This window comes from Pteropus medius, unplaced genomic scaffold (assembly GCF_902729225.1).
Source record: "Pteropus medius unplaced genomic scaffold, Ma_sr-lr_union100, whole genome shotgun sequence".
Lineage (NCBI taxonomy): Eukaryota > Metazoa > Chordata > Mammalia > Chiroptera > Pteropodidae > Pteropus > Pteropus medius.
The window spans coordinates 27,025,496-27,045,477 of NW_024349801.1; the positions used below are offsets into that span (position 1 = coordinate 27,025,496).

The following is a 19,982-nucleotide window of genomic DNA, read 5'->3' on the forward strand; positions in this document are numbered from 1 at the left end:
TGATATCATGTGATTTATATGTGGGATATAAACCTAAAAGCAACAAATGAGCAGGACAAACAAACAGAGATGCATGGACATAGACTATAGACTAGTGGTTACCAGAGGGTAGGGGGTGGGAGAGGAGAGAGGAGGTAGACGGGGTAAAGGGGGTCAAATATAGGGTGGTAGGGGGAGGGTGAAGTAGGTAAAGGGGATCAAATATATGGTAACTGTAGGAAACTGGACTTTGGGTGGTAAACACACAATATACAGATGTCAAATTATAATGTACACCTGAAAATTATATAATTGTATCAGCCAATGTTACCTCAATAAACTTAATAAAAAAAGTTCCTAGATGATTCTGATCTGAGCCAGGTTTAGGAACAGCTGATCCCGAAATCTTGGTGTACTATGTGTGTCTGTGTGTGTATCATTCTCTAACTTAGAATGTTGATTTTTCATATTGTGCCATCAAAATAGAATCGCAATATAATCTATATACCAGGAAAAATGTTCTCCTCAAACTTGGAAAGTTTTAGCCCTAAAGGTAAGGTAGAGCCTAAGACTGGCAGGATAAAGTGTGAGAGGATGCTTATAGGTTAAATTCTGAATGAATTCAGTTACAAAGTCACTTCTTTTTTCTTTGAAAAATCTCTATTTGTTTCATATCAAATATTAACATTGGAATCACAAAGTAGCAGGGAATCTAGTTATCTTTTGTGACCTCAACTGCCAGTATCCTGCTCACAGTTGTTGCTCAATAAGCCGATTGACTCCATTCCTCAATGATTGGTTACACTGGTTGCTGGGGCCTCTGACTGGTGAAGCCTATTTACCTCATGATAGGTTCAGAAGTCACGTGTGCACGGTAGAACAGAGAATACCAATAGGGCAAAAGGGCATAACGTTCTCTGATGGCTTGTCTGATGAGCCGGGTGTTTTCCTCCCCAAAAAGCCAGGGTTCCCGTCGCTTGGTGTTCATGGTGGCATGGCTACGAAAGAAGGGCTGGTAGGCTCCGGCCTGGTACCAACGCACAAGCAGCTCTGCCTCTGGATTCCCGATGAAGCCACCTACATCAGCTGATTAGTTAAAGAAAGGCTTTGTGAGGCGACCAGGCTTGTAACAAATGATGTACACAGGTAAAATAAGGCCTAGAAGACTGACAAGAGAAAGATGCTGTATGTGTACTCAAAATGACCATGGCCTCAAATTAGGGAGCACATAGTAAAAAACTCAGCCTGTTTGGGGATCTGACAATACTTTCTGAATATTCCATTTTTGTCAAAAGGCCAGAGGCTTTACTGCAAGATCAACATTCAGGTATGTTCCCGAACCCAGAAATTGCAAAATGTCTGCCTGATTCAGTAAGCCTGTGTTAAGGGGTGTGGTGGGGTGGGGTGGGGGTGGAGAGTTGGCAACTGATTTCCTTTGAAAGCAACAGCTAAAGCAAGATCAAAATTATAGAAATAACTAAAGAGAAACAGATAATCAGAATTAGAGGTCTAAGCAGAATTTCATGTTTGGTCCTTAAACAGGATACATATTCCTTGCATTTATTGTATGAGACCAGTGTCATAATAATACATTTATTGAAAAAGTGATATGAAGTAGCTTCTATTCCTACAGAAAACAAGCAGCTGGAACTGTACAGCCATGCTGAACACTTTCCATACTGAGATCTCTCATCTGTAGAGAATTATTAGGATTCAAGGAAGGCAGTGCAGTAGAGAATCTTATTTTAACTAAATTTATCTTTCTCAAGAGATAAATATATATTTTTAAACAGTGGAATATGGCACAGAATTTTAAACCTGCTGAATATACAGGATTTCTGTAGGGCTGATTTCTGATTTGCTAAATTCTCTAGTTCACTCCATTTTTCTTTCAAGAAGAAAAGGTATGTTTCAGGAAGAGAAACAGTTACCAAGAGCCTTTAAGGAGGAAGTGATCAGAGAATAAGGGAAAGCAGCACTCTAGCTCTCTTTCTGATTTTATTTTATGTCCTCCATTCAGACAAGATACAAACAGCTCTGAAGCTATCCTTTCACTTTTCCCTCTAATCCACTCCCCTTCGCTTTCCTCATTTTCTCTTTCCCACGTTTATCCCTGCCCAAAAGAGCCAATGAAAAGATATTTGTGACCAGCTTTGACAAAAGCACCCTTGCTTTTTATTTTCTCTTACTTCAAGCCCGAGGATATTATCTTACCTCCACAAAAAGAGATCCCAGTAATGCTGAGAGTGAGTAACATAGGGATAGAAATTTTCAGGTAACTCCATTCTGCTATGTTGTCGCCTGTCCACACAGCACCTGTGGTCACCAGTATCAAAGTATTAAAAAAAAAAACAACAAAAAAAACCCAGCCATGCACTCAATTTCATATTTAGATTCCTTATTTATAATAGACAAATTAACATAAAGGAAAACATTTTTCTTTTTTAAAAATAATTTCTCATTTCGATTACAGTTGACATACAATATTATATTAGTTTTAGGCATACAACATAGTGATTAGATATTTACATAACTTATGAAGTGATCATCCTGATAAATCTTATACTCATTTGACACCACACATAGCTATTACAATATTACTGACTATATTCCCTATGCTATACTTTACATCCCCATGACTATTTTGTTACTACCAGTTTTTATTTCTTAATCCCTTCCCCTTTTTCACCTATCCCCCAACCCCTCTCCCATCTGGCAACTGTCAAAATGTTCTCCGTATCTATGAGATTATTCGTTTTATTTATTTTGTTTTTTAGATTCCACATATAAGTGAAATCATATGGTATTTGTCTTCCTCTGTCTTACTTCACTTAGTACAATACCCTGTAGGTACATCCATGTTGTTGCAGATGGCAAGATTTCATTCTTTTTTATGGCTGAGTAATATTCCATTGTACACATGTACCCCTTTTCTTTATCTATTCATCTATTGGTGGTCACTTAGATTGCTTCCATATCTTGGCTACTGTAAATAATGCTGCAATGTTCATATGGATGCATATGTATTTTTGAATTTGTGTTTGGGATTTCTTCAGATAAATACCCAGAGTGAGATTACTGGGTCCTTCTTTGTCTTCTTATAACCTTTGTTTTAAAGTCCATTTTGTCTGGTATAAGTATTGCTATCCCAGCTTTTTTGTTTGTTTCCATTTTCATGAAATATTTTTTTCCATCCCTTTACTTTCAGTCCGTGTGTGTCTTTTGTCGGCAGCATATGTAAGGGTCGTTTTCTTATCCATTCAGCCACCCTATATCTTTTGATAGGAGCATTTAACCCACTTACATTTAAAGTAATTTTTTTAAATAAAATAATTGTTGATAGATATGTAGTTATTGCCATTTTATTATTCATATTTTTATCTTTTTTTCTCTTTCTTCTTAAAGAAATCCCTTTAACGTTTCTTATAATAACTGGTTTGGTGGTGATGAACTCCTTTAGCTTTTTCTTGTCTGGGAAGGAAAATATTTCTCTCTTACCTTAAAACATACAAATTCTGGTCTTCCTCAATGAAAATATATTAATTTTCTAATATGAAAAACTTATTAAAATCTACAAAACCTTTTGTGAAAATATTCTGAAATTGAACTTATTTTTGAGTATAACTCAAGTATGATTTTAGGAGAAATGTTAAAAAAAATCAACTTTACTGATATACAATTTACATACAATAAATGTACCTATTTTAAATGAAGAGTTTAATGAGTTTTAAAAAATGTGTATACCATGTAACCACCATCATAAGCAGGGTATAAAACATTTTCGTAACTACAGAAGTTTACTTGGGCTCTTTTGGGGTCATAAACCTCCCTCCACCCACTTTTCCCAACCATTGATTTGATTTCGATGACTATAAATTCATCTTTTCTAGATTTTCATATAAATGGAAACAAAATGTATACTCTTGTGTTCTAGTTTTTTTCACTCAGCATTATACTGTAGATTTCTCCTGTTCATTTGCTGAGTAGTATTCCGTAGTAAGGACATATCACAAGTTGTTTATCCATTCACCTATGGACATTTGGATTCTTTCCAAATTTTGGCTATTATGGATAAAGCTGCTATAAATATCTGTGTACATTCTCTTTGTGTGATATATGTTTTCATTTATCTTGGGTAAATACCTGGCAGTCGAATTGCTAGGTCTATGTTCCATGTGTGTTGAACACTTTAAGAAAATTCCAAACTACAACTTTTGTCAACACTTGATAGTGTCATTTTTTTTTAATTCTAGTCACTCTAATGGGTGTGTAGTGGCTTCTGCTGTGGTTTTAATTTATATTTTCCTAATAACTGGTGATTACTGAGCATCTTTTCAATGCTTAATGTGTTTATTGATCGTTCACATGTCTTCTTTCATAAACTATTTAAATAATTTGCTTATTTTTTAAAGTAGAATGTCTTTATTATTTAATTGTAAAAGTGTATATTCTAGATACAAGTCCTTTGACAGATAAATATGTATACTGCGAATATTTTCTTTCAGTCTGTGGCTTGACTTTTCATTTTCTTAACAATATCTTTGAAAAGGTAGACATTTCTAATTTTGGTGAAGTTCAATTTATCATTTTTTTTCTTTTATGGTCATGCTTTTTGTTTTCTATCCATGAAATCTGCCTATCATAAAGTCACAAAGATTTTCTCCTATGTTTTCTTCTAGAAGTTTTTTGTTCGTTTTAGCTTTTATAATTTAGTTACAATTTTGAGTTAGTTTTTGTGTATGGTATGAGATAAGGGTTGAGGTTCTTTTTTTTTTCCCCCTCTCACATGATATCCAATTCTTCCAGCACCTTTTATTGAAAAAACTCTTTTCTCCATTGAAGTGCCTTGGCGACTATGTTGCAAATTAACTGATCACATATGTGCTGGAGTCTTTCTGGATTCTCTTTTCTATTCCATTGAGCTAATGAGTAGTCTCCCTTGCCCACGAATAACCCCTCTATAATTTGAGAAGAGTGGTACAGACCATACAGGGGAGGCATGATAACAACAGCAATAACAAGTTAACATTGATCAAGTCTTTACTGAGCTACTTTGCCTGTATTATCCCACTTTATCATTACAACAACTCTACCAGGTAAACACTATTATTAACTCCATTTTACAGGTGAGGGAAATATGACAAACAGTGGATATCATAATCTACCCAGAGTTACAGAGTTACTAAGTGGTAGAGGCAGGATTTGAGTCCAGGCAGTCTGACTCCAAAGCCAGTGCTCTTATTTACTGTATAGTTGATAAAAGTTTGTGAAGATAAGAATATATACCACTAAAAAAATATATAAAAGGAAAAAAATCTTATTAAATCTGGATTACTCCTGAAGCATTTTTGTCTATTTGCTATCGAAATAGTTTTGATAGCTATTTTTGTTTTAATCTTCCATAGAAATTTTAGGCTGTCCTATGGCTAGCAAAGAAGAATATTTTCAAGGGGCTGTTCTTTTTAAAAAGTAATCTAATAATTTCTCCTTGACTTTGAGATATGTATATATCTGCATAAAGATTTTTAAATCCAAATGATAACATTCTTATCAAGAAAGTTCATGTAAACATGCAAATGTTTTTCATGTCTCATATGTTTGTTTCATCAAAAGCTCTCTCTGGCTATTGGTTTCAGCATGAGACTTAACACAATAGTGTTCTCTGTAATGCCTCACTTGCTACTCTGTGGGGCAAGGCTGATAGCTTCACACAGAACACAGAAGACTAGGCAGTGGGCCAATATCTAAGAGATCAAAGATAACTCAGTATGCATATGTTCTGTTATCTTAACTGCTGTTTATAAATGTTTTCATTAAAACTACTTTATTTTTTTAGTGATTAAAAATGATGCTCGTAGAAAATTTGAAAAATAGAGATAGGTAAAAAGAAGAAAATTAAAATTACTCATAATCACCAAGATACTATACTTATTGGTTTAGATTACTACATACATACACACAAATTTTAACAAAATAGGGATAATACCTAAACATTTAGGCATTCTTTTTTTTTATCATGATGTCACAAACATTTTTTCATGCAATTAAGGCTACTATTTTAAATAGGTTTATGATAGTCTATCATATAAATATACCATACCTTTATAACTACTCCCTATTGTTACATATTTGGATTTTTCTTTTTTGTTTCAAGAACTAATGGTGTGGTAAGAATTTCTGTATATGAATCTTTGCCTGAGATGATAATATTTTGGCCTTTTTTTGAGTATCACAGGGGCTGGTTTTCAGCAGTAGAATAGGAGGCCTAGTAATGTCTATGGTAGAGTTAAGGCTGGATTCCTCAAACTAGGACCTACGCAACAAGTTATTTATGCAAGGCCAGGGGACTTAAAATAGCCTTCCTGCCACAGGTTAAGTTGAACTAGATCTGCATTAGCTAGTAAACTGGATCCAGTTATAGATGACCCTGGCCATAAGCAACAGCCAGGTCTATTTTAAGCCATATTGCTAAGTGAAACAGGTGGTTGAGGGAATGTGTTAGAAGTATATTTTCCCTGGTTTTGATAAATCACAGAGATAGGATCAGAGATGATCATCCCAGCAGAATGAGCTATTCTGAAGTCATTCACCCAAAAACTAAGTGGCCATTTCTTCAGTGGGAAACAAGTAACTAAACTTTATTAAAATTGGTTTATTCTGCTCATAGGACAAAATGCATACTTCAGGGCACATCACTCTACAATCTAATGGCTACTGAAAATAAAGGCATTAGTAGCTCTATATACCGTAAATGGTCAAAAAGACAAGTTGTTAAATTGTGTTTTTAAGTCTGATCATATGAACCATTCCTTACCGTATTTTTGTGATCCAGCAAAGAAAGAACGTGTAAGAACAAAGGGTCTCTCTTTTCCCTTAGATCGCTGTATCAGTCCTTCTGCTGTAGCCATTTGCTACAAAATTAAAGTAGAAGAGTTAATAAACAAAAAATAAATAAATAAATAAATAAAAGTATAAGTTTCAAACAGGTGATTGGATTAGGGCATTGTGTAGATAACCCCAATAAACTCCTTAATATACAAAAAGTAAATAGGAGGTGGGAATGTGAAATGGAAAATATTAAAATAAATCTATTAAAAAATGTTTATGATATAATGAAACTACCCTAAGTTCTCCTATTAAACAAATGGAAAATTTCCCTTGATTAAATTGGCAATGAAATAATAGTAAATAATAAGCTAGCATTTATTTGGTACTTACTATTGGAAGGCATTTTATAAGATTTTCTCATATCATCTACACAATAACCTCTGGAATAGTTTTCAGTGATGAAAATACTGAGATTTAGAGAGGTTAACTGAATGGCCTTGACTGACATAAGACAATTCTCTAAATTAGTTTGCGATTATATCAAGAAGCTATTAGAGAAGTAAACATAGTCTACCTGAAAACCGTGCTATATCTAGCCAGCAGCTCCCACTGGAAAATATCAGTTGGTGGGAGGGTCATAAAAACAGTTACATTAAGAAAACAACAAAGAACCCTGGGTATAAATTAGGAAACATGACTGCCAAGTCTTCTGGATGTGACTGGCATCCACTTTCTATTGAGAAGGCTAAGTACTTATGGAGGGATTTCTATGTTTAAAAAGTATACTTATTGAAATCGTGTACATATGTTCTAAATCTTACTCCCTGGTATAAATGTAAGACTTGATGTATTTAGACATTTGTGAAATTTCAAAACATTTGTTTTAATTGCCTTTGCTTATGTATTTATGTACTTCCTACTTCAAAGAAAGTTTTGAGGTAGATCCAATGTCATTTACTAATGGCTCTTGTCAAGGAAGATGTTTCTATGTTCTCATTAATCTCACAATAGCTGTAAATTCATCAAGTTCATTATAGAAGGCAAAGATGCAAATGGGGAAATAATAAGTCTTATATTAGATACAATCTTATAAGACTCATTGCAGTTGTCAGAAAAGACATACAAAGAGAAATGAACAGTATGATATGGCTGTTACAAAAGAAATGACTTTCAACCCAGCCCAAAAGGCAGGGCACATGCATCCAGCTGGCTTCTTTTTGAATGTCTTACCTGATAAAAACCATAGATATTGTGAAGTTCTCTGTGCTCCCAGTTGCCATGATGAATAGCATTCTTATGCATGGTTAGCTCTGGCCCTCTAAAGACAGAGGGCTCATTCATGTCATTCCATATGTAGAGGATGTCAGTAGATCCCTACAAAGTAAATCTTGGTCAAGATAATACTCCTACAGTGATGATGTTAATATGATAGCTGCCCCTATTCCTCTTTCCTACTCCATTTAATGTATTATTTATTATGTTTATTATCTTTGCTCTGTCCTCTGCTAGAATAAAAAGCTCCACTGGGCAGGGGTTTTTGTCTGTTTTGTTTACTGATAAATCTCAAACACTTAGAATAGTACCTGAACTGCAGAAGGTTCTTGGTAAGTATTTGTTGATGAATGAAAGAATACTGTGCTCTATTGTCTGTGACATACATATTGCCCAGCAAGTCCACTTCAAGTTCTACCTGGAAAAACCCCACAGGAAAGGTTGTGAATGTTCACAATTAGGCTCTATATCATCTGCTACAACTCTTAACTGAAGGAAGGGCAATTCTAGTTGTACATGACAAAGTTCTGCCTTCCTTCTAATACTGTGAGATTTGACAGCTAAGATACCTGTTTGTTAGCATGATCTACAGTTTGTGTTCTACATAGAACTATTCAATTTACAGTGGGAAGGGGTAGTTGAGTCATCTAGTTAACATGGTGTTACAATCCCTTTATAGAACCCCTGATCTCTCAGCATTTGACTCAATGGCTACAATGACAGGCAATCCCTCAGGCAGCTCATTCTGAAAGTCCTGTTCCTGGTAACATCCTCTCATAGGGCCTAGCTTGCCTTTGGGATACCACAAAATACATCTGCTGCCTCACCCACACAATAGTATTTTAAATACCTGGAAGTATTTATTGTTTTCTTCTGACTTTTTACCTCTAATGATTTCTAAACGTGTACTTCTATGAACAAGGCTACATGGTTTTCAAATAGCTGACTATTCATCTTTAGCACCCTCTAAGGCTAGGTTGGCAAACTTTTTCTGGAAAGGGCCAGATTTTCAACACTGCAGGCCATAAGGCCTCTTTTTCAGTAACTTGACTCTGCTATGGTAGTATGAAAGCAGCCATAGACACTAGGGACATGAAAGCATTTGGCTCAAGCATTGTTCATTCCTGTTCTAAGCTGTTTTCTGTGTTCTAATGTATAATGCTCAGAAACTAGAGTTTAGTGATTAAGAGCCAGGCTTGGGAGACAAACAGACCGGAGTTCAAATCTTGGTTCTGCCACTTACTAGGTGGGGAAACTTAGCAAGTTTTTAAACTTGTTCATGCCTAAGTGGCCCCATCTGTGGGATTAGAGTTAACTGTAGTTTCAACTTCAAAGGGTTATTGTGAAGATAAATGCACACTACTTGGCATATAGCAAATACAATTTATATTAGCCATCTTTATCATCATCACCATAATGGTTGAAAATAGTTCTCTAGATGTGGCCTCTCCAGTTTTCTCTGTGGTTCTGATAATATTTTAAGAATCGATTTATTATTATGCCTTACTTTTAATGACATGTTATACTTTGCAAGATATTTTCACATATATCATTATCATCTTTAAACAATGCTATTTGATACAAAAATTTATCCAGTGATTTGAAAATATAATATATTTCTATTATTAAGTACTTTGATATATTATGGAGGTCAAAATCACAGCTTTTGTGCATTTAATAATACATATGGCACCTCTCTCAGCATCACCAAAGTCTGTAATGTGGTCGCCATCCTTGCCTTTTCATATAAGCATTATTTATCAAAGGCTACTCAGTGAAGCAGAGTTCTACTTAATCACTTTTTTTTCCTTCTTTCATCATTGCAAGTAACTAGGAAAGAGCAAATGAATAAAAACAAACCTCATAAACAGAGAAAGCAAAAAGACCTGAATACCACTCTCTGACCTTCGGATTGGTGAAATCCAGGTAGGAAGAGAGACCTGTAGAGGCAGAAGAGTAGACAGCCTGTTAGGAACAGTGGTTCTCATGGTAAGATGTGTTATAAGGAAGAATATATGAAAACTGGGTAATCAATAGATACCTTACATTAAATGTAAAAGATAGCTGATACAGAGGCACGGTCTAGCAAGAAGCAAATGAAAGTAGTGCTGGCCTCCAGGGACAATCACTAGATCTTTCAACTCCAGAGGCGCAGGGGAATGCCAATTAACAATATCAAGATGGAGCCTGTCCCTCACTAAGATTACCCAAATAAGGATGGCAAGTATCCTGGAGTGACCTCTCTGTTCTTAAAGAGAACAGAAATGTGTAAGTGGTAAAAGGAGGAAAAAATACATGGGGTTTCTCTACAGTGCAGGGATTTGTGATAGAGTGCTATGATAGAGTGATTTCCTTTTGTCCTGGAGGAGTCTCTACCAAAGCTCTAAACAAATAATTTCTGAGATGAAGAATTCAGAATTGCCAGAGGTACCTGAGGTCACTCATGAAAGGCTGGGAAGTCAAAAACTATGGACTAATAGGGCACAGAAGAATCACAGATAGAGAAGCTACAGAATCCTTTTCCTTTCTCCTCCTCTCCTTTTCTCATTCCCCGGCTTTTCATTTTTATTTGCTTAGAGAAACAGCATGCCACTGAGGGTTGCTGGTTTATTTTTCATTCATTCATTGATAAATATATATAAAGTACACTGTACCAGGTGTTATGAAAGATATAAAAGAAGGCAATACCATCTTTTCCTTAAAGGTGCTTAAAATATAGCAGGAGACATCTATAAGGAAGAAGAATGATGGCCATGAAACCTTCGTTAATTTGGACTGAACAAGGGTAATGTAAGTGTATAAAGTAATATCTTACCTGGCCAGCATACCCCTTCAAAGTCTCCCCCTTCATGATTTTTCACAAAGAAGCCCTGTTCTTTGGCCTTAGCATACACTGAGTAGTCAGGATCAATTTTGATGTGGGGGTCACTGATGACCACAAGCTGTCAGGACATAAAGGTTTGAAGATCTCATCAGTTTTATATGAGCTATATGTTCATTTATATGTTTTCATCATAGTTCAGGGGTTCAAATTTTACTCAGAAACAACTACTACTAGTATTGAAATATTTCAGATACCAGTAAAACCCTGTAACCTTTTATATGCTTAGGGAAAGATAAATTGATGTCAAAACCATGCCAATGCTCCTTTGTAATTATTGCTACTCGACCAATATATATTTTTTAAAGATAGCATTTTTTAACTTTCTATCTGTTCATGGTGCTGGGTGCTATACATAAAGGATTAAGTAGGCAAGGTCCCTGCTTCCTAGATATCTAGAGGCTAAGAAAAACATCTAGAGGCTAAGATAACACTGACAAAAGCAAACATTAAAGAAAAGAGGAATCTAGCATATTAAAAACAAATAAAAAACCCCAAATCCAATGGTACAGCCATATGAGGGGGAAGGTTTGAGAAAAGCTGTTATCACAGCTCCCTGTGGGCAGGGGATCCAGCACATCGTTACAGGGTGGCCACAACAAATGGGCCTGAATGCCAGGCCCCTTCATTCTGATGGGGACCTAGACAACTAAGGCAGGGGTGGATGGTGTAACTGCCTTTGCATTGTAGCTATTCTGTTATCACAGTTTCGATTACATTTGAAGGTACTATTTTTTGTGGCCGTTTTCTTTTTTTTAATCAGAAGTTCTCTATTAATGTGCCAAGCAAGCTTTAAAAATTAAAAAGTGCTTTGTAATTAAAAGGTTCTGCAGTATTGGCTTATTTTACCTTACGTTTTTTGTTCTGGAGCAGCTCTTGCATCCTTTTGGGGTTTGGGAATCTTTTCTTGTCCCAGGTGAAGTACCTTTTGCCCTCAGTGTGCTCTATGTCCAGCCATATGACGTCGTAAGGAATGTCATGTTTGTCAAATCCTGCATCCACTGCTTTTACATCGTGCTCATCTTCATAGTTCCAGCGGCACTGATGATACCCCAAGGAGAAGAGAGGGGGCATGGCTTGTGTGCCTAAAAGAGGAAGATGACAATTGAGCAGACAACTACCACAATGATAATTCTACATTTGACAAACATTTTCTAAATGCTTACAGGGTCCAATCACTAAGCTTGTACTTAGAATATCAAGGAGAAGAAAGCATAGTCCCTACCTTCAAGAAAGTGACATTTGGCTGATGAGGGAGGCATGTAAATAAACTTCTCTGCTTGGAGGTGTAAGTGCTGTGTTAAAGGTATCGGTCTAGTGCTATGGAAATACAGAGGGATTAATAAATTCGGCCTTCAGTGAAGTATCCACAGGTTTCAAAGAGGTGGTAACTCTTGGTTTGGACCTTGAAGAATAAGTAGGAATATACCAGATAAAGAGAATGGATAGAGCTTTCAAGCACATTCAAGAAAAAATACAGAGAAGTACATAATAAGCTTAGGGAAAAATAAATATTCCAAGGTGGTTACATTGTGAGAGACCAGTAGAAGATGAAACTGGAGAAGGCTAGTTTGTAAAGGGCCTTGTAGTTCAGGCTAGGAATTCTAAATCATCTCTTATGGGAAGTTATTAGAAGTTTAACCTTAACAGACCTATGCTTTAGAAAAATTAGTTAGAAAGCAATGTTGAGGCTGACTTGAAGGGAGAGACTGAAGGCAGGAAGAACTGTCAGGAAATTATCAAAACATTTATTTATAACATGGAGAACTTCTGGTCAATCACTAGCATTATCTTTCCCTTCCTGAAGTCTCACTAAAACCAGAGTAAAGAAAGAATAAAAGCAATCAGAACAAAGGGAATGGGAAAGGGATAATCTCAATAACATTTTGGAAGGTGGCAGGCAGGGGAGAGCTGGTACCTGCTCAGCAAAGCCAGGAAAGCTCTCACCAGAGTGCTTGTGAGGCGGATAGGATGAGAAGAGCTCATTCCCACTCTCACGACACCAGCAGACAGGTAAATTCCACCTACCACCCCAATTCTGCTGTGAGACTCATCAGGCACATAAAGCTTCCAGGCAGAGCCTTATTCTTAAATACCCATGGATAGCTAAGGATCATCCAACATTTGAATAAAGCCTCCAGAATTAGAGGGACCCACATAAATAGAATAAAAAGATCTCTGAGAAAACAGACAAGGAACCAAAGTATCAAAACATCAGTATCTCCAGGGAGATGAAAAAAGACATACTCATAAAATAAGACTAGGATAGCATAAAACAAGCATAAGAGATTAGAAATGAGAAACAATTAGAGGATAAGAGTGTTTAGAAATTAGAAATGTGATAGCATAAGTGGAAGGCCTGGAAACAAACTGAGAAAAATTGCTCAGAAAATAGACAAAAAAAGGAAGGGAAATTATAAAATCTGGAGAGTAGAAAGAGATAAAAGAAGGGAAGAAATGATCAAAGGAACAAGAAAGACTGTTTTTTAGAACTGAAGAACACAATTCTCAAGATTGAGAGTTCACATCTAATACGCGGCTCACTGGTTCTAACAAAAATGTCTATATCAAGGCATTTTGTTATAAAATTTCAGAATATTAGGAATTTTATAATATTAGAGATAAAGAGAAGATATTTCAGAGAGAAAAGATAGATCATATACAAAGGAACAGAATTCAAAGTGATTTTGGAGCAAGAAGACGATAGAGAAATGCCTTCAAATTCTGAGAGAAATAATTTTCAATTTAGCTAGCCAAATTATCGATAAAGGGTGAAGGTAGAAAAAAAGATGTTTTCATACCCATAAAGATACAAAAAGCGTACCTCTAATATATACTTTCATAGGAAACTACCAGAAGATGTTTCAAATAACAAATAAAACAAGAAGGCAATAATCCACAAAAAAAGGAAAACATGGAATCTAGAGAGGAGGGATCTAATACTAGAAATAGCAGACATTAAATCCTAGGATGACAGCTGTGGAGAGAGTCTTGATGGGAGCAAGATCTGGGATGGAAGTCTCCAGGGAAGAAAATGGAATGGACAAAGTGTCCGACACCTTTGAGCATTTGAAAAATATAAACATTGAATATTGATTTAACCAAAACATATTGGGAGGGAAAAGAAGGAAAGATATTATTGAGTTAAATCCTCATCAGGAGTCAACAGATAATCTGTAAACTTATAAATTGAATTTCTTTGAACATGGTAGCAGATCCAGTGGTTTAGACGTACTTTCTTGTAAACCAGGCTTACTCTCTGTAATAACAATGTTGAAAGGGACTGAAGGTAGCCTTGACAGTACTTATTTTTCTATATGGGTGTCTTCCCATATCCACAAATCCTTTGTTGTTCCTCCAATCAAAATTAGAATCAAATTCCTCTTCCCTTAAATATGGGCTAGACTCAGGGAGTTTAACAACAGAATGAGCAGAAGGGCTGCTATAGTACTTTTTTTCTTAACAGCTTTATTGAGATGTAACTCACATACCATACAATTTACTCAAAAGTGTACAAGTCAATGTTTTTGGTATATTACATTACCATTTTTTAAACTGTGGTAAAATATATAACATAAAATGTTCCATTTTAACCATTTCTGTGTGTAATTCAGTGGCATTAATTACATTCACAATGTAATACAATTATCACCATTAGCTATTTCCAAAACTTATATCACCCCAAAAAGAAACTCTGTAGCCATTAAGTAATAACTTTCCATTACCCATCTCACTCTCCAGCCTCTGGTATCTGCTAATCTACTTTGTCTCTTTGAATTTGCCTATTGTGGCTAGTTGTCCTTTTGTGTCTGGTTTATTTCATTTTGCATAATTCTTTCAAGGTTCATCCTTGTTACAGCACGTATCAGAACTTCATTCCTTTTTATGGCTGAATAATATTTCACTTTATGTATATATATTTTGTTTATCCATTCATCTTCAATGGGTACTTAGGTTGTTTCCACCTTTGGCTACTGTGAAAAATGCTCCAATGATCATTGGCATACAAGTATATGTTTGAGTTCTTGCTTTCAATACCTTTGGGTATATAACTAGGAGTGAAATTGCTGGGTATATTAGTCAGGGTTCTGCAAAGAAACAGAACCAATAGGATGTGAATGATTGACTGATTTTAAGGAACTGATTTATGTGATTGTAGTAGCTGGCAACTCTGAATTTTGCAGGGTAGACTGATAGGCTGGAGACCCAAAGAGCTGAAGCCACAATTTGGAGGCAGTCTGGAAACAGATTTCTTTTTCTTTAGGGTACCTCAGTCCTTTTCTCTTAAAGCTTTCTTTCAACTGATTGGAGGAAGCCCACACACATTAAAGAGAGTAATCTGTTTTACTCAAACTGATTTAACTGTTAATCTTCTCTAAAGAATACTTTCACAGTGACAGTGTTTAACCAAATATCTGGTGCCATATAAAATAAATCCTCACACTGGATCATATGGTAATTCTGTTTAGCTTTTTAAGGAACTGCCAAACTGTTTTCACAGCAGCTGAACTATTTTACATTCCTCCAGCAATGCATGAGGTTCCAATTCCTCCACATCCTTATCAACACATTATTTTCCACTTTTTTGATTTAGCCATCTTAGAGGATAGGAAGTGGTATCTCACTGTGGTTTTAATTTTCATTTTTTTCTAATGACTAATGATGTTGAGCATCTTTTCATGTGCTTCTTAATCCATTTCTATCCCTTCTTTGGAGAAATGATAAGCACATAAAAAGATGCTCAACATCTTTAATCATCAGGGAAAATGAAAATTAAAACCACAATGAGGTACCACTTCCTACCCTCTATATATTCCTTTGCCCATTTTAGAATTGGATATTTAGCTGTTGAGCTGTAAGAGTTTTTTTTTTAATATATATTCTGCATACTAGACTCTTATCAAATACATGATTTGCAAATATTTTGATTCTGTAGGTTGCCTTTTCACTTTCTTGAAAATGTCCTTTGATACACAAAATATTTTAATATTAATGAAGTCCAACTTATCTAATTTTTTCTTTTGTTGTTCATATGATTTTGGTGTCATATCGAAGAAACTGTTGCCAAATCCAAGGTCATAAAGATTTACCCATTTTAAGAATTTTTAGCTCTTATATTTGTCAATCCACTTTGAGTTAATTTTTTGTATATGATGTGAGGTAGGGTTCCAACTTCATTCTTTTGGATGTAGATATCCAGTTGTCTCAGTATCATATGTTTAAGACACCATTCTTTCCCCATTGAATGGTCTTGAATCTTTGTTGAAAATCAATTGCCAGAGATGTATGGATTTATTTCTAGCCTTTGAATTCTATTCCTCTGGTCTATATGTCAATCCTTATGCCAGTAGCACACTATTTGGATTATTTTAACTTTGTAGTAAGTTTTGAAATTAGGAAGTATGAGTCCTTCAACTCTGTTTTTCTTTTGGGGGGGGAGTGAAATTCAGAATTATTTGACTATTCAGGGCCCTTTTCAATTCCATACGACTTTGAAGATCAGTTTTCCATTCTTCAAAAATGGCCATTGGAATTTTGGTAGAGATTTCAGTGAATCTGCAGATTTCTTTCAAGAGTACTGCCATCTTAACAATATTAAGTCTTCTAATCCATGAATATGAGATGTCTTTCCATATTTTTTTAGGCCTTAATTTCTTTCAGAAAGATTCTGTAGTTTTCAGTGTACAGTCTTTCATCTCCTTGGTTAAATTTAGTCATAAGTATCTTATTCTTTTGGATGTTATTGTAAATAAAATTATTTTCTCAATTTCTTTTCTAGATTGTTCATTGCTGGTATATAAAACATGACTGATTTTGTGTCTTGATCAGGTATCCTGCAACTTTGGTAAATTTATTAGTTCTAGCAGGTATCTTATGGATTCTTTAGAATTTTCTAACATACAAGATCACAGCATTTGCAAATAGTATCCTTTCCAATTTGGATACTTTTTATTTATTTATTTTGTCTAGTTGCTCTGGTTGGAACTTGAAGTACCATGTTCAATAGCAGAGGTGAAAATGGGCAGCTATGTTTTGTTTCTGATCTTAGGGGCAAGCTTGCGGTCTTTTACCATTGAGTATAATCTTAGCTGTGGATTTTTCATAGATGTCGTTTATCATGTTGAGGAAGTTTCCTTCTATTCCTAGTCTTCTGAGTGTTTTTATAATGAAATAGTGTTTGCTTTTGTCAAATGCTTTTTCTGTACCAATTGAGATGATCTTTTATGTCTTTTTAAGATAAAATGATTTAGTACTAAAGCCAGTGGTATATTTTAATGTGGAAGAAAACACAGAAAAGGTTGGGATACTGGTCATCTGAGATTAAGGTAGAGAAAATCCAGGGTTTAAAGGCAGGCAGATGATGAGTATTAAAGATGAGAGAATTGAGAAATCTAGCCCTAGTGCAACATTTAACCAAGCCGAATGGAATAAGGATGGGAGGAGAAATGCTTGCATCTTAAAAAGCTTGCATCTTAAAGATTTATAAGTTGTTTATAAGTCTACATGGTATACAACAAAAATTAACTTACAGTGATGACACATGGGATACAGGAAATGCAATGGAACAAGAAACTGGCACTTCCACATGCAAGTACCTGTAAGGGACGAGTACTGCTTGAAGACGTCAGAAGGTGTAGGCCCTGTCAGCAAGAAAACATCAATGATTCCACTCTCTGACATCCAGTGAACGTTAGTTCGAGATGTGACCTTTTGTTTAGCAGCAACCGTGCCCATCTGGGTCAGTGTATACTAGAAAAGGAATGGAATGAAGGTCTGAAAAACTTCCCTCTAACCTACAATGTCTAACTATATGTAAGTAACAGTCTGTTTGTTTCGTACATACGGTTAACTTTCTCTGATTATACTGCAAAGTCTGGTGGCAGAGAACTGCCACAGCAAAGCCCAGAGTTATGACTATATTTCACTGGTTTTGTTTCTTCTCTAAGTATGACAAGCAGCCATGATCCATAGCTCACCTTTACTGCAGGCTCTGTATTGATCTCCACTAGTGTTTCTGAGGAATTCAGCCAAAAAATGCCTAAAGTCCTGCCCAGTTTGTGGGCCAAGAGATAAGGAACTGAACCATAAATGCCCATTTTGTCATTTATTTTATATCCGTAGACATCCAAGTTATAAAGACGGTAAGCTTCTCCATCACTGAAACACACAAGGATTATCATCAATTACTATCACAAATACATTATTAATGATTAGTATAGCTCCATTCTCCCGTGCCATCACTTGGATCCTATGCATCTTTTAAGGCTCAACTTTATCACTTCTCTAAAGATTTCCTGATCCAAGCTGGGTGAATATGATCCTCCTCCTCTGATTCCTTTGGCGTCCCCTCATGTGGCAACTGGCATGCATAGTCTCATATCTTAAATATCTTTTCTGAATATCTCTTATAAGGTGAGGACTGTTTTCTGTGAATTCTTTACAACAGCAAGCACACAATAAATATCTTTGACAAATTTTGTGAGTATTTCTCTGCCACTAAAACAAAATGATACTGTCCTAACATGTTTCCACAGTGCTGAGTAGGGAAAGATTATGATCTGAATTGGGGTGGGGAGCACAGAGCTCAGGTTGGTGTGAACAGCATTGTTTCTGATGCACTTGTCACTTTGCCTATCTGTCATTTAAACAACATCTGAAACTGGCAAACTTGAACAGACTCTTTGGTTTTGCTTCCTTTTAGCTTGATACCTCTGGGATTTATTTGTCAATAACATTAATTTGAAATGATTCTCTCTGAGGGAATCAAAACGGACACACGATGCCACACTCTTCCATTCTCTGGCTCACAATCGTTTTTTGGTAAAAGCCTTTTCTAAGTCAGTAATTTTCACAGTGTATTCTCCGAGGGTTCCACAAAAAAGCTTTGAGAGGTAAAAGCAAACCCAGGAGGTGGTATAATGAAGATCTGCTCCCTATTTCAAGCACAGCAGCTCCATATTTTTAATTCCTCTATATTTTTAGGGTCAGCATTACAGTTTTTATAATTGTCTGATTTTTTCCAAAAAATAAAATAAAAATTGAAAACCACTATTCTTAAAGATCTATAAGCAATATCAAGGAAGAAAAAGGCCAGGAACATATCAGCACTGGTGTAGACATCTCACATCCAAACTTTTCCAGTCAAGAAACCAGAGCCTCCTGTAAGAATTCTTGTTTTCACTTTACCCAGTATTTTTAAGTTGGTGTGATTCTGCATGTTGTGGGAGCCCATAGAGATACTCGAATCCATTCAAGGAGAAATCCAAACCAATGGAGGCAGGACCTGTAGGGAATAGAATATTGACTGAGTTTTGTTTCTCAATGGAACAATCAATTAAGGAGATTCAGTTAACTATGAGTGTAGCAAGATGACTAGACTAGGGATAGGTCAAGAGACCTGAGCTTGCCTTGATCAATCAGTAAATCATGTGTTCTGACTCTGTGTAAGATATTATATTCAGGTGTAGGGATACAAAATGTACAAGGCAAAGTTCTGGTCACTTAGTTTTGTTCCCTTAGGTGTGTGGTGAAGCTCTTTGTGTCTTCATTTATAGTAAATCTCTTTGCTAACTGTAAAATATGGCTACAAAGTTTTAAATATTTTTCTAATCTAATTTTTTCTAAAATATAGCTGCATATTTTGCTTTAGGAAGCGAAGGATATTGAGCAATTTTAATCTTCACTAGATGAAAGACTGGGTATCTTCTGCTTGATTGTTTATTCTTACTGTGTCCAGGAACTATGTCAAGGGCACCAGGAGGACTTTTCCTGGCTCTTCAAAATGCCCTCTGATTGTAGATATATAAATTTCTTCTAACCAAAGACAAAGTCCTTTATTTAACAATTATTTTAGAGATATGAGAAAAATGCAAGTACATAGGAGAGAGAACATCGACTTAAATTCACTCTTACATTAAAGTATTTGACATCAAATGATCCTTATTTGAAGGAGTTTATGTAACTGGGGTGCTACAGAGAAGGTAAAAAAGATTATGATATTACATAAAGGATAGTCTGAGGG

At 35.6% G+C, this 19,982-nt stretch overlaps 1 protein-coding gene across 12 annotated transcripts in view; it reads right to left on the reverse strand.

Annotated features, from left to right (window-relative positions):
- GANC (glucosidase alpha, neutral C) overlaps window positions 1–19,982 on the reverse strand; it is a 60,328-nt gene that overhangs the window by 22,457 nt on the left and 17,889 nt on the right. For 10 of the 12 annotated variants that reach the window (XM_039888397.1, XM_039888406.1, XM_039888398.1 and 7 more), the window contains 10 exons: window positions 19,148–19,244; window positions 17,938–18,118; window positions 17,557–17,710; window positions 11,810–12,045; window positions 10,895–11,021; window positions 9,940–10,019; window positions 8,038–8,181; window positions 6,794–6,890; window positions 2,194–2,295; window positions 822–1,065 (listed from right to left, as the gene is read on the reverse strand). In XM_039888397.1, the coding sequence (XP_039744331.1) occupies window positions 822–1,065; window positions 2,194–2,295; window positions 6,794–6,890; window positions 8,038–8,181; window positions 9,940–10,019; window positions 10,895–11,021; window positions 11,810–12,045; window positions 17,557–17,710; window positions 17,938–18,118; window positions 19,148–19,244 (1,462 nt within the window). Of the gene's footprint in view, window positions 1–821; window positions 1,066–2,193; window positions 2,296–6,793; window positions 6,891–8,037; window positions 8,182–8,390; window positions 8,509–9,939; window positions 10,020–10,894; window positions 11,022–11,809; window positions 12,046–17,556; window positions 17,711–17,937; window positions 18,119–19,147; window positions 19,245–19,982 lie in introns of those variants that run through there. The other 2 variants (XR_005658541.1, XM_039888408.1) reach the window with 2 other exon arrangements.